This window comes from Strigops habroptila, chromosome 15, assembly GCF_004027225.2.
Source record: "Strigops habroptila isolate Jane chromosome 15, bStrHab1.2.pri, whole genome shotgun sequence".
Lineage (NCBI taxonomy): Eukaryota > Metazoa > Chordata > Aves > Psittaciformes > Psittacidae > Strigops > Strigops habroptila.
Window position 1 is genome coordinate 1,462,904 of NC_044291.2, and position 13,764 is coordinate 1,476,667.

At 46.6% G+C, this 13,764-nt stretch overlaps 1 protein-coding gene across 1 annotated transcript; it reads left to right on the forward strand.

Annotated features, from left to right (window-relative positions):
- Nucleotides 1-3,429: 3,429 nt before the first annotated feature.
- Nucleotides 3,430-4,738, forward strand: LOC115617182 (coiled-coil domain-containing protein 187). The gene is made up of 4 exons (XM_030507402.1): nucleotides 3,430-3,825; nucleotides 4,034-4,125; nucleotides 4,590-4,663; nucleotides 4,701-4,738. The coding sequence occupies exons 1-4, from the start codon at nucleotides 3,430-3,432 to the stop codon at nucleotides 4,736-4,738; spliced, it is 600 nt and encodes a 199-aa protein (XP_030363262.1).
- The last annotated feature ends 9,026 nt before the right edge of the window (nucleotides 4,739-13,764 follow it).

Sequence of the window (13,764 nt, forward strand, 5' to 3'; positions counted from 1 at the left end):
GTGTACTCTGCAAAGAAGGTTAGTCTGGATCTCCAGAGAGACATCAAGGGGAAGGTGTTCCATTGCACCCACATTGCCAGTTGGGTTCCATCTGCACAGTTCACTGTTGTACACGCAGACAGGGTCATGGACATAACCCCAGGGGTCCAAGCCAGTGCTTGGTCTGCTGGAACATCTCTAGTACCATAGAGTTTGGTAACCAGTGTCATTAGAGCCTCCTGCTTTTGTGTTCAAAGTGAATGGGATTGGGTTTGGTTTGGTGGTGAGAGCAGTCATGGCTGAAGTTTGATTCTAGGTGCACACTAATTCTCTTCTGTGTTTTCTTTATCCTTCTGATTAAAGACCAAAGAGAGGGAAGCTCAGCACGGAGAGTTCAAACACAAAGCCAGAGGCAGCCTTCACCCAAGTCCTCCGTGCCCGAGAGAGCAGCAACAGGTAAAGGTAAGGATGAAAATCATGAGCAATTACATGGACTGATGCACCAAACTACTGGAGGTCAGTGTTGTCTGGGCACCCATCTGCCAAAATTTTTAGCTAGTTCTTAAAATAATACCAAATCATAGGATCCACAGTCAAGGACCAGAGCCTAGTTATACCAAGCAGGTAACAAAGAAAACCACTGAGGGTTGTGGTTGTTCTTCCCTGTGAGGGTGATGAGGCCCTGGCACAGGTTGCCCAGAGAAGCTGTGGCTGCTCCATCCCTACTAAGTTCTGTGTTCCCTATGCATTGAGTGCCCCCAAAACGCAGGGATTTCCTGGCCTGCAAAATAGGAACTAAACCAAAGTAGTGAGAAGTCAGACAAATTATCCACAGCCTTACTACAAAGTCAGCAGCAGGAGCAGTGGTCCCCACTTAATGCTATTACCTTGCGTAGGAAATGGTTGTGTTCAAACTTAGTGGGGAACTAGGCAAGCAGTGGCAGTGCTGCGGGCGCTGCTCCCTCGAAGCTGCTGCATTTTACACTAGCCAAGGTACCAGGTACGTAACCTGTGTGAACCAGAAAGAAAAAACCCCAAGCTATCTAATACCATGCAGATGAAATTATGAACATAGTGGCACCATGTGCTCCACTACCTAAGGATGATTTAAAATGCATGAAATATATATAATAATTTGCTCTCCCTCCTTTTTTTTTTTTTTTTTGTTGGATTGTTTGAAAAATGGCTCCATCTTCCTCGGAGAGAGGGTCATAATAAGAGCATGGCACACGAAGCATTCATCATTGTAAGTGCCAGTGTCATGGTGTCTTTATTGGCTATTAGTTTCTGTCAGCGCAAGAGCCAAGGCACGGCTAGAGGAGATGAATGAGGGGCAGGGGTCAGAGCCAGAGCACTCAGGAATTTGATGAATTAGAAATTTGCTGTAGTTAACAAAAAATTAAGTCACAACAGCTATAAAATATTCATCCTTTCATAGGTAGAAAACCCCCCAGAGGAATATTTAAATCAAAAGATGTTCTTCTAGCAACTGTTTCCATCAGAAATGCAGCTGCTCTTGAACTTTAGCAAAGTAGTTTCTGTAGTTAATAAACACTGTGTAGATAAAAAAGATTCAGTTGGAATCAGACGACATGGGGAAGAGAAGATTGTGAGATCTGCATGCAGGGAACCTCACACAGCATGCAAAATAAACACTTCCTGCATCTTTAATACTGTTAAACTAGAACCCAAAGTACTAGAGCAAGATGTTTCACTAAAGACACTGATGGATCTCAGCCCACCAGATTCTGGCAATTCAATCCATGGTTCCTGCTGTCAGACACATAGATCTAGTGAATAATTCCTCTGAAGGCTTCCAGAGAAAATCCACGTGATCACAGGGGAGTGACTTCAGCCCCACAGAGAGTGAAGCTCTTGTCTTAAAAACTTCATTCCCCTTGTGGCATGACCTAAACTGCATGATCAAGATGTGCCTCAGTGCATCTCAGAGTCTGCTGCAAATCCCACTGCTGTGAGCGGCTGTGGCTCTGTCAGGGCCATGGTCGGGAGCCCAGGGCTGTTAGCTGAGATGCTGCCTTGCACCAAGCAAAGGGGAATCTCGGGATGATCCTGCTGAGCAGTCAGTCTCTGAAGCTGCTCTGTGTTCAGCAGATGGTTCTCAAAGATGCTGCACACAGCCCAGCTCATGGACAAGTTTACTGAGCAGAAGGTGGAAAAAGCCTGACTCAGTGAACCACAGCTTGGAAGTGAGGCCAATACTGGCTTAAGAGTAAAGCCTTTTCTGTAAAAAATAAGCTTGAATATTTTCAATGGGGGAGAATTTCCATGCAAACCCCAAACAAGTACCTGTTTAGTCACCTACTCCTGGAGAAGTGTTTGCAATAAATACAAGATTATGCCAGTGTAAGTATTGGCGTGCTGTGAATGCAGTCTGAAGTGCTGAAGTAAACCAGTGATAAATGTTGTCTATTATGTGACACCACCTATTAAGCAGGAAAAATTTGTTTGTGCTGCATACTGCATCATTCATTTTTGCATGATACATTGTCCCTCATCCTGTACTGTTCATTGATTCTTCCACACTGCATCCTGCTGATTCTCACCAGTTTCAAAATGATTTAGTTTACCCAGCAAGTTTGAAGTAATCACATATACCAGTAAGGACCAGTCGTCTGCGGCTGCCATCAGGGAAGGATGCTCTCAGACACCCTCAGGTCAATGTCCCAACCTCCTCTTAGTGCTTCTGAGGACTCTGGGGGTCAATGCTTTCTGAGTAAAACTTGTAAGAACTGTGTGTACATGCTACGAGTGCTAAATTAGATAAATGCTAATGGTAAAGCCTCAGGAAATCACTGACCCTTCCTGTGCTGCCCTCATCTGATTCATGAACTAGCTCTCTGTCAGTTGGTGAATAGATGTGAGCGGAGTAACAGCCTCCACACTTTGAGTGCTTTAAAACCTTCTTGTTATCAAAGTAGCATTAACCCTTTTTGTAAAACCTGCCCTGCCTGAAGCTTTTTAGATCTCTCCATACCCTGAGTGTGACTCCTGGAAATCCCCATTAAAAAGATTTATAATAGAGTTACAATCTCCTTTCAAAGAACATGTGAGGGTTTAATAATTGAGTACAAACCCTGTGTTTCAGGTGCGAAGCTACCTGGTGCTTCTGCATGGAGAGAAGGTCAGAAGTTAGCTAGAAAGTTGCTTGGTCCACCCCCTACCTTTCCAAAGCTGAGGAGCACAGCTGAAGAGCAGACCACAGCAGATACCCCCAGCAAAGCACCAACCAAGGATACAAAGCAAATACTCAGGAGCCTGCACTTGCAAAGCCAGTGTCACAATGAACATAGACACACAAGGCTCCACCAAGACTCTGCGAAAGGAAGGGCGGAAGTTCCGCAGAGGTACCTGGGGATCCATTCTCTTCCACCTGGACCTCGGGGCACAGCTCCCGCTGCCTTCGGTGGGGAAAATATACAATCTTCATCAATGAAAGATGCAGCCAAGCCCAGGACCTCAGGAAACTGCAGCAGAGGAAAAAGAGCATCTCCTCAGAGACAGAAAGGTTCAAGCAGTCCTGCACAGAAAGGGCCTGAGAAAGAAAACCTAGAGCACCCTTCAAAGAGGAGGGTGAACATTAAAAACCCTCACCCCTACAGCCCTGAAATTATCCAGGAATTTATGTATCAAAAGAAGGAAGAAAGAAAGAAAAAAGACCTGGAAGAGAAAAAGTCTTTGGTGCAGGCCACAGAGCTGAGAAATAAGAGATTGCAGGAAGTATACAGGAAACAGAAAGAAGCTGTAGGAAGGAAAACATGTTCTGACCAGATGCAGAAGCTCACGAGTAAAACAGCAAAAGGGAGTCCTCCGGGTAAACATGAGCAAGTAAGTCATCATTGTTTTCGGAAACTGAAACCCCTCCAACCTTGATAAGCACAGCAGGAGATGAAACACTTCCTGGAAGTGCTTCAAAGAATCAGGGAGAAAAAGCTTTATGGTTGTATGATTCATTATTAACTGGCAAAAAAGCCAAATATTACCCTCATATTGCCCAGATATTTGGTGCTTACACTAATGGTCACTTCTGTTTCAGGAGCAAACCAGTGGTGGCATCCCAGAGAGGAGTTTCATGGCCTGGGTGGATAAAACATCCTGGACTCTGTTAAATGAAGACCACAGGGGCAGGTACTAGACATAAAAAGCATCTTTGAAAGCCTCTTTCTCAGCACTCTGCAGACTTTTCATAGTGTTCTGCTGTAAACTAAAAAGTAGAGCAATGGACCAGTGGAATTCCTCACCTTAAGCAGCCTTGCTGCACCCTGGTCTGGGAGCATCTGAGAGTGCTTTGGAGCACACGGGAGGACACCAGTGCTCTGGCTCTCCAGACTGAGGCGAACTTTTCAGCCCACTTTTATGCTTTTTATTTTTACATAATACTTCTGCCTTGCCAGCCTCTGGCTGATTTTTCACCTCATCTGTCAGCAGTTCATGCTCCATCCTGAATCTATAATTTGGAAAAGGTATTTATAGACAAGAGAACTCTGTTTCTTTTTCTCTTGTGAAGCACTTTAGCTGAGGATATTGGTCTGGGCAGAAAGTTACTGTTACTTTGTCTTTACAACATGATATTTCTCCTTTTTGTTTAACAGGAATCAACTAAAAGCAGTTCAGCCACCTAAGAGCAGAGAGGCATCAGCTTCTCCAGCAACACCAGAGTCCGAGTGCTGGTTTCTCAGTCCTCTGAAACGTGCAGACTCGAGGGACTGCTCTCCCCCAGCCCGGCATACACCTCTCCTGAGCTTCTCCCTTCCTCAGGAAGATACAAAACCTTATTCCAAGGACTTGACTTCTGGTCTTTCTCCATACAGAAGTAAACAGGAGCGAGTGAAAGCCATACATAGTTTATCCAAGGAACTTGCAGAGAAGATTGAGATGGCAACGAAGAGACTGAATACAGTGACCTGGGCTCAAGACTCCACTGGCAAAACATCATCAGAGAAAACTCTGAACCTTTCCAGTGAGTCGTCTTCTGTCCCAGAACCTGACACCTCCAAGAATGACCAAGACAGGACGATGACCATACAAATGCTTTTGGATGCCCCAGATCCTGATGCATTAGTTGTGTCATCAGGTAGGGAATTTGAAGGGCTGGGCAGGATTAGCCTTGGGGGTAGCACTGGGGGATCAACAGCCCCAGACAGACAGAGGGAAATAGCTGCTCCTCCACCCTGTGGGCTTAGGTGCCATAGCTCAAGTCTTCCAAAGCCATCAAGCAGTATTTAAACCTCACCTCCTTTTGGCTATTGGAAGAGTTGTGTCTTGGCAAATCCCGGAGCAGTAGGCCTTCCAGGCTGTATCCATATTGCTCAGAGGGAGCAGTCATGGAGCCTTGAGTGCTTGCAGGCTTGTTCTCTGAATGGCTCAGATCTAACTTGGGAATGATCTGAGTACTTTCTTCTTCTCTCATCGCACCTGTGAAGCTGCATCTCTGAATTGTAGCTGTAGCTTTGCCACTGGTTTTGGACATATCACTTCACCTTCTGGCGCTGAGGCTTTTCCAGAAGGGAGAAAGGAATTGTAAGCCTAACCCTGTGTACTTAGAGACCTGTGGATGAGAAAAGCTATGTGGAAGTTAAGTGCTCACACATAAGTAGGCAGAAAACAGATGCCAAAGCTGGGCCATTTCATTTCTACCAAGAGCATATTTATTAAATGCCTTCATTTGTCTTTTTAAAAGGTTTTGCTGTGAATAAGGGCTCCGAGGTGGACACAAACCTATTGCATGGAAAGCCCATAACTGGCCCAGCCTCTCTGTCTCACAGACTCCTCACTAGAAGGTAAACTAATCTGCTATATTATTCCCTGCTAAATGCACCCCCCATACACGTAGTTAAAATAAATGGCACCAATTCAGCATGGAGCCAGCCTGCTCTTTGCTCCGTACCCGGAGAATCGCCACGTAGGCAGTTTTTGACACAAGATGTACTGAAAGAGGGAACCACTTCTTTGTGGAGAGCTGGAAGGTCGATGGGAGAGGTTCGCCCGGGGTTTTTGGACAGACGGATCTCTGCTACAGGGCGGTGTGCCCCAGATGCAGCCTCCCCGCCGCGGGAGGAGGCGGGAGCCCGGGGGCAGCACTCCCCTTCCAGTGCAGCCGAGGCTCTGCCCCTCCGCCGCTCCCGGAGCAGCGGCAGCCCCGCGGGACGGGCTAGGGCCAGTGCTGCCCGCCAGGGGGCACCAGCAGCCCTGCGCGCCTCTCCGCGCCAGCGGAGCCCCCGTATCCCCGCAGTGTCCCACCAGGTGGCGCTGCCAGCAGATTAAGTGGGTTCTCTTCGCGAGTGCCTAGTTAAACCTCCACTGATCTCCTCCTTGCGGGGGATTACAGAGTGATTTAATCACCCGAATACTAGACATGCATTTTCGGTAATTGTTTTCACTCGCTTTGCTCTGAAATGGGGTGAAGGATTCTGCTTACTACAGCTCTACTGGTTGTGTGTCTGTGGAGCAGCACCTCCTCACAAATATTGCATTTCCTTGAACAGGACACATGGTCATTATTATGGAAAATGGGGTTTGAAGCAGGAAGTTTAGAGGAAAAAGACTGTGCTAACACAGGTTGGTTTCAGCAGCCCACGTTAATGAAATGTTTAATGTAGATGGCAATCAGCAGAAATCCCTCTGCTCCTAAAGAGCAAAGACCTGGTCGCGTGTCGGCCCCAGGTGCGTTGTCTCTGGTGGCAGGAGGGACAATACCACGGCTCAGCCTGTGCCCCCATCCAGCCGCAATGAAGGGCAAAGCCAGAGCCCCACAGGGGCTGTGTGTCTGCCGAGAGGTCTTCCCTTAGAGAATAAATCCCCTGAGCCCTGGAAGACTAAGTATGACCTGGACAGGCATTACCAAGGAAAGGACATATGTGCAGCAAACTGGCTTCTGCGTCCCCACATTCCCATTTGGAGAGAAGGACAAAGTGCTGCAGGATCCCAGCCCGGGCTCTGCCTCACGGGCCTGGGACTGGCTGGCTCTGCTGGCCTGTACAAAGCTCTAGTGGGAAAGAAGAGCAGGCTTGTCACTGATGGTGGGGTTCAAGGCACAGCATTCTATTTCAGAAGATCGTTTACAGATTTACAGTGCAAAGTAAATGAGAGGAAAATGAAAATTGGAGCAATAAGTCCAGAGAGATCAGCTTGAAAAAGTTATGAAAAGTAATTACTGGAATTCCTGAGTTAACCCTGTTCTTTGTGCGCAACTACCACGTTCCCAATGATTGGGCTGATTTCTGCTCCATGAGATCAGTTGCAAGGATTATAGAGCTGTTTTGTCGCAGAAGATGGCAGCTGTACAAAACTGGAGCACTTGACACTGTGGGTGCAGTGAAGAGTCAGAGCTGTGTCTGTGCTGCACCTCAGTGCGCTGGGGAACACAGCAGGTCCATTACTCTTGCCTCAATGTGCATGTTTATGGGCAACTCTAATTCACGGTAATGGATGGAAGGGGGTGCAGAACCTCCGTGGGCCCCACTGGGAACAGTCCCTCAGCTGTAATGGACAAGCATCAAAGTAGAAATAAGACAGATTGTGCTGATCTCCTGAACAATGCAATCACTGAGAAAGCAAAGCTCTATGTGTTTGAGTCAAACAAAGTCCTCAGAGCACCACAGAAAAAAACACCAATAAAGCCTCTCAAACAATAAATCACAACCATATTGCAAGTGCTATCTCAAAAGATGAGGAGAGCTACTTGCAGGTAAAATATCACTATATTTAGAGATTAGAAGTGGAAAGCATTGCTGTATTGTGAACAACTCCGGATCCATCTCCCTGTGGGCTGAGAGCCCCTCTGATGCAGCAGTGGTGGCAGTAAGGGATGATATAAAGGAAAGACCACCTCGTGTCTAACCCTTTCTTAGTTACTGGTAAAGTAGGTAATACAAAGGTTCAGAGTAAAAGCCCCTCTGTTAATTGTTCTTGGCTTTTATTTGCGCATGAACTAGATTCTCATTGTGGACTTAGTCCTGAAACGTGCACACTCACTCATGGGAAGCAGAAGTGGATGAAGTCCTTACACACTGCTGGGCAGCACAGCCAGTAAGGACAACATGAGGTTCCCATCATCCAGCACCAAGAGAACTCCACCAGGGCATTGAAGGAAGCCTGTACTTCACCTTTACAAGACTGCTAACAGGCAGGGACAGTGCCACGTTCTCAGCTGTCAGTAACCTGTGCCCATGTCACCAGTGTAGCTAGAGCTGGGTTAGAAAATGTGACAGTAAAAGCAGCTGAATTGGGCCTATGCTCTGGCTTCTGCTGTTGCTACCAGTGACAATGAGTTATGAGTCTACAGTTGGCCACAACAGATATTCTCTTCAAGAGTTCATCTGAACAAAGCCACCTGTGAAAAGCGGACGGTTTGCTGGCCTCGGTCACAAACACAAACCATCCCAGTTACAAAACCAGCTCTTGATCATCATCATCATCTTACCACAGCCCGTTTCGACAGCAGAGGTTTCTGTTTACATGTTTAATTATAGCTGTGAAAACAGTGACTCATGTTCATGCAAGAACTCCCGCAGGTGCCTCTTTCCATGAGAAACGTTCCCATTTCATGCACGGCTGCTCTGCCGGCTGCACGGTGGCTGATGGAGATGTGTTGCTAATGCAAATGATTCACCGATGGGAATTCTCCAAACCGCCAGCAAATGTGTGTGCAATTTCACCCCCACTTTGCTGCAGTCACCTATACAAGTGGCTTCTGTTACATTCCTGAGAGATGGCGGTTACATCCCAGCTCTGCCTCCCACTGTGGACCCAATAATGCTTTTTCTCTTTAGCCAAATCCAGAGAGCCTCATCTGGGAATTGTGATGGTTTATGCCTGCCACAGAGCTGACTGTGCCTGGAGGAGAGGGGTTGCTGGCTGCTCCTGTGTAATCCCAGTATTGTCGTAGAATCTGCATTGACTTCCACTGGCGTTGGCAGTAGCCTGCCCCGGGAACTGGCAGGGCTGGATTTGGACCTCAGCATCAGCCTCTCCAAACAGAAGTGGGCATTTCGCAAGAGCCAAAGGAAGCAGTGGCATTGGCTAAAACCCTCTCACATCACAAATGCAGAGACAATACTCAGCGCCTTTGCCCAATGAATGCTAGAACTGCTTTTTACCTCCTCTTTTCCCTCTCCTCTCACCCACCTTTGCTTCCACTTTCGGAAGACTACATCCAAGATGCGTTAGTGGAAGCTGTTCTAATCATTTTAGCAGTTTCTGGGTCATGAAAAACAAAGAAAAGCTTATTAAGGAGAAAAATGAGATAAGATTTCCCTAAGCTGATTGCTGATTAAAAAATATTTTCCACATTCATTTTTCTGCATAAAAAAGAAAACATCTGTCTCCCTTTCAGCGCGTCTCGATGTCCTGCGTGTGCTTCAGCTGAGGCTTGATCAATAAATGCTGATTTCACACCTTCCTTCCTAATCTTTTTAGTTAAGCTCAAAGAGTTAGAGATCAAAACAAAGCAAAACCAGTTAGCTGGGATCTTTGTCAGGACAGTGGGACTTTGTGCTGACATTGTTGTGAAATATTACAGTATGTACATCAACAGCAAATCGTAGTTGGGCCGCAGCCATGCTCAGCACGAGCCCCAGGAACACGGAGCACAGATCAGTACTCCGTGTTTCTGAAAGATTTCGGAGAGCTTTGCCAAGGTTCAGAGCCAGATTGTGCAACCAAGTCCTGGCATGGCACAGGTTGTATGACGCAGCCTCATAAACTCAGCTTCAAAACTGCAAAGTGGTTGTTTCTATTTGCCACCGGGTGGAAAACTATCCAGCCCTTTCAGAGCAGTAATTAGAGTAGGTAAAGACAAGTGTTGTTACCTCTACTGACGACATCAAGGTACAGTATGACTTTGCAGTGAGTCTTTTGTTTCCATTTAACAAAATGTAATAACTGATAGCTTCGATAATATAACAGTATTTTACTTCAAAAGATTGCTTATACACATGCACCATCTCGAAAACACTCTGAGTAATTGTTGTTACCTTGGCACAGTCTGCAGAGAGAACTCACAGCTCAGAGGAATCACTGCTGGTGGGAGCCTAAAGTTCAGGATCAAAAAGAAACTGCCAATGGGTCTCCTGGAGAGAGCCTGAGGACGCGGGACAGCCGGGGATTACAGCCCTCCTCCCCTCTGAGTGCTGGAGCTGAGGCTCACGGCAGCTGTGAGCAGGACCATGGTAAGGTGGCACTTCCCACAGTGTAGAGCACAGTGGTTGCTCAGTGCTCTCCCAAGGTACTTCTTATGCCATTGCTAAAGAATTAATAGTCCTTCGTTGCAAGGGAATTCCTGCTAATGGCTCTGACTAGGAGTGAAAACACTTCTGGGATGAGGGGGAATTTCAAATAGCCGGGTTGCATTTCAGATTTTGAAGGTGAAGGATGAGTATATGTAAAAGTGTCCCCTCCACATTCATGTCCAATTTAACAGATACAGCCCACTAAAGAAATGCATTAGAAGCTCTTTTGCTGTCTCACTGGTGTGACTGCAGCAGAGCATCACCTCACAGGTTGCTCCCATGTTGAGTTGCACCGTGACAGCTACAGATGGCCGCAGATGGAACAAACCCTTTTTTAGATTGGAGACATTTTCAGCTTCATCTGAAGGTCTCCCAGAGCCTTGAAATTAATTATTCATAATTACCACATCACACAAGTGTGGGATATTATCCTACTTAGTGAGAGACATCAAGGCACAAACATTTACAGGGGCTAGAAGAGGATGCAGGCTGATGGAGGGATGTGCTCAAGGACCCTGCAGGGCTGGCCAAGGCAGGGTGGCTGCAGGGCATCGCCTCTTCTGCCCCAACAAACGTTTACCTGGAAACAAGGGAAAGTTTGTGGCCGAAAGGGTTAAATGGCAAACTGCAGCACCAGGCTGCTCTGTCTGAAGAGATCTCTGCTGCCTTCCACCAAACAGCAGCAGATGGTGCATTGTTTTAAGGGCTTTTCTGAGACAAAAGAACAAGATCAGATAACCTTTCCTCAAAGAGGGTACTTACAAAAAGCCTTTGCTCTTATTAAGGATTCTTCATTGTTTTCCCCACAAAATTTTATATGTAATATTGGATTCTGAGGTGGTGCTGAAGCCAGCATTGTTTACCAGGCTTCTGCCCACCCCCCAGAGGCTAGGAGGGCATCTCACATGATTGGACAGTGAGTCTGTTGTCTGAAGTGTTTACCATAAGCAAAAGACATTGCGTTTATTTAATATTAATAACTAAGGGCCCCAATTCTGGAAGCTATCTGGCAAAAAGTCCCTGCCACCTACTATTCACCACAGGAACAATAGGAACTGCTGCCTTGTGTCTATGCCAGGAGAAGCCTGAACCTTTTCTGAGCATTTGCAAGCACTGACAGCACTGGAGCTCCAGCCCATGGTTTGACTGTGAGCCAGCAGGTCCACTCCGGGCCATGCTGCTGCAGATGAGGCACGGAACTGTCATTCTGAAGACAATGTGGGTTTGAAATATGGGTCACAAGTGGATCTGTTCACTACTCTTACCAGGGAAAGGGCATTCAGACACAAGGCTGTATTGTCTGCTTGAGGCGTCACACCAGCAGTTGCCTGTGTTCTGTGTGAACACAGAAGTCACTGTGCACACGCAGCATAATGATGTGCAATTATACAACTGCTGCAAACCAGAAATATCTATCTTTAAAAGATACCCACATCACCTACTTGCTGAGCCAAAGACATGAAAAATATTCTATAGTAAACATACTCGACAAAATATCAAATTTCATTTTCAAACATAATAAAGCAGAGTGTAAGAAGCAGATACTCACAAAGTGTTTGTAACTGTTTACTGCCTGGAGTAAGACAGTGAACCTGTCCTGAACTGTTCCATTTTCTTTCTAAACACAGCCAGTATAAACTCCAGAATTGCAAATGCTGTAAGCACAGCTGTGAGGAACACAAATCGGCTCCACAGGCATCACTGGGAAGTATTTCACACAGCTCTTATGTGCATCTCCAACCAGTTCAGGCACAAAACCTGCTATAACCAAGTGAGCTGGTGGGGAAGTGGTTTGCAGTCTGCTTGTCTCAGAGACACCACTACATAAAATCTTTCCATCATTCCTGCCAGTCCACCAGGTCTCTTCCCCAGGGAGCTGAGGAGATGAGCTGTACTTCCCTTGATACTGCAGCACACCCTCTCACTACAGTCCCCAGCCCCCAGTTTCGCTATTGCTATTAAATAAGGGAACTTGGTGATTTAAAAGAAAAACATTTTGCTTGTGCCCCTTCCTACAGCCTTATGATGGGACTGAATGAGCCAGAAAGCTCATTCCATCGGGCCAGACTTGTGTTTCCTTTTTGTATTTGAGAGAGAACAAGGTCTAAGCTGAAATTAATTGTTAAAAAAATAAGTATTTTCTAGCTGTGGAAGGTTAAGCATGACAACTGGTTTGAAGTAACTTGCATTAGGAAAGCAAATGGGATGGTCTCCGTTGTTCTCAAAATGCAGAATTTTAACCTGATTACAAAGAAAATACATTTCTATGTAACATCTTTCCCCTTCGCTGCGGATTGACATATTCTCTCACGTCACTAGAGGGAGCTGCCTTCTTGCTTCTAGCAGAGAGAAATGATTAAATTCGTGGAATCAGAGCAGTGTAACAGCCTGGTTTCAGCTAATTGGCCGCTGATGGATAGTGCTGCGATAAGACAGCTCCTCGTGTTTCGCTTCAAAATCCTACACTGGCTTTTGTATGTTATGAAGTTTCTGCCTGGTGCTGCAGTGAGCTCCATCAGCAGCCTCCAAGCATCTCTCAGGCAGTCTGCAGTGATGGCAGTGTGGAAGCACAGAGATGTGGCAGGCAACAGGAGAATGGCTCGGGACAATTGCTCTTACTTCTCTCGATACCAGTTTTCTCCCTCTGAACTAGTTTCTTTGCATTCCCACAGAGGCTGCATTTGCCTCTTTGCATTTTGCATTTGCTGATAAATGATCCTATAGCCTGGGTGTGCATCAGATTCAGGACTTTGTCCTTTCCATGCTACTTGTGTCTTGTTCCTTGTGAAGTACCACTGCATAGCATGTGAACACACGCACGCATTTCTTCCTCCGTGCAGTCGGGTGTTGCTTTGCCATACAGCCTGGGGCTGTGGTATCTGTACTGCAAGTGTAGTGGGTTGGGGGAATAGAAGGAACATTCCATGGAAATTCAGAGTCCTGGTTAGGTCCAGATTCGGGCCCAGCTCCCTCCTGCTAGCCTGTGGCAGGAGCTGCTCTGCTGCTCTGTGTGCAATGTGCCACACGTGGAAGGGGCAGCAGCAGGGTGAGGTATTGCCATGTGCTGCAACATCTGGCTGGCAGCTGAACTCTGGCCAACCCTCCACACCAGAGGATTTAGATACAAAAAACCTGCAGGGGACAGGAGCAGCACAGGCCACATTAATACCCTTGTTTAGCAAGCAACTAGTCTTCAGTGACAAGTGGGATACCAGATGTATTTATAGAGAAGAAACTGATTCAGCAGGCCTGGAGATACAGATTCTCTGAGGTACTCAAGAATGCAGCCCATTGATTTCCTTGAGTAAACGAGCATAGCCTTCAAATGTAGAGTCTCTTGCTTAGGGCTTGCTCTTGGCTCACAGGTCTTGCTGAAGAAGGGCCAAACTGCCATCCTGGTCACCTGAGCTGCATATCTCAGGGGTTAGCAAATCTCTCTTCTGTGTCTCCACTTACCTGTCATCACTACAGCTCAGTTCCTGCACGCTAACAAGGTACTGAAATGCCTGGGTGGTGTTTCACCCTTCCCTTCCCTTAC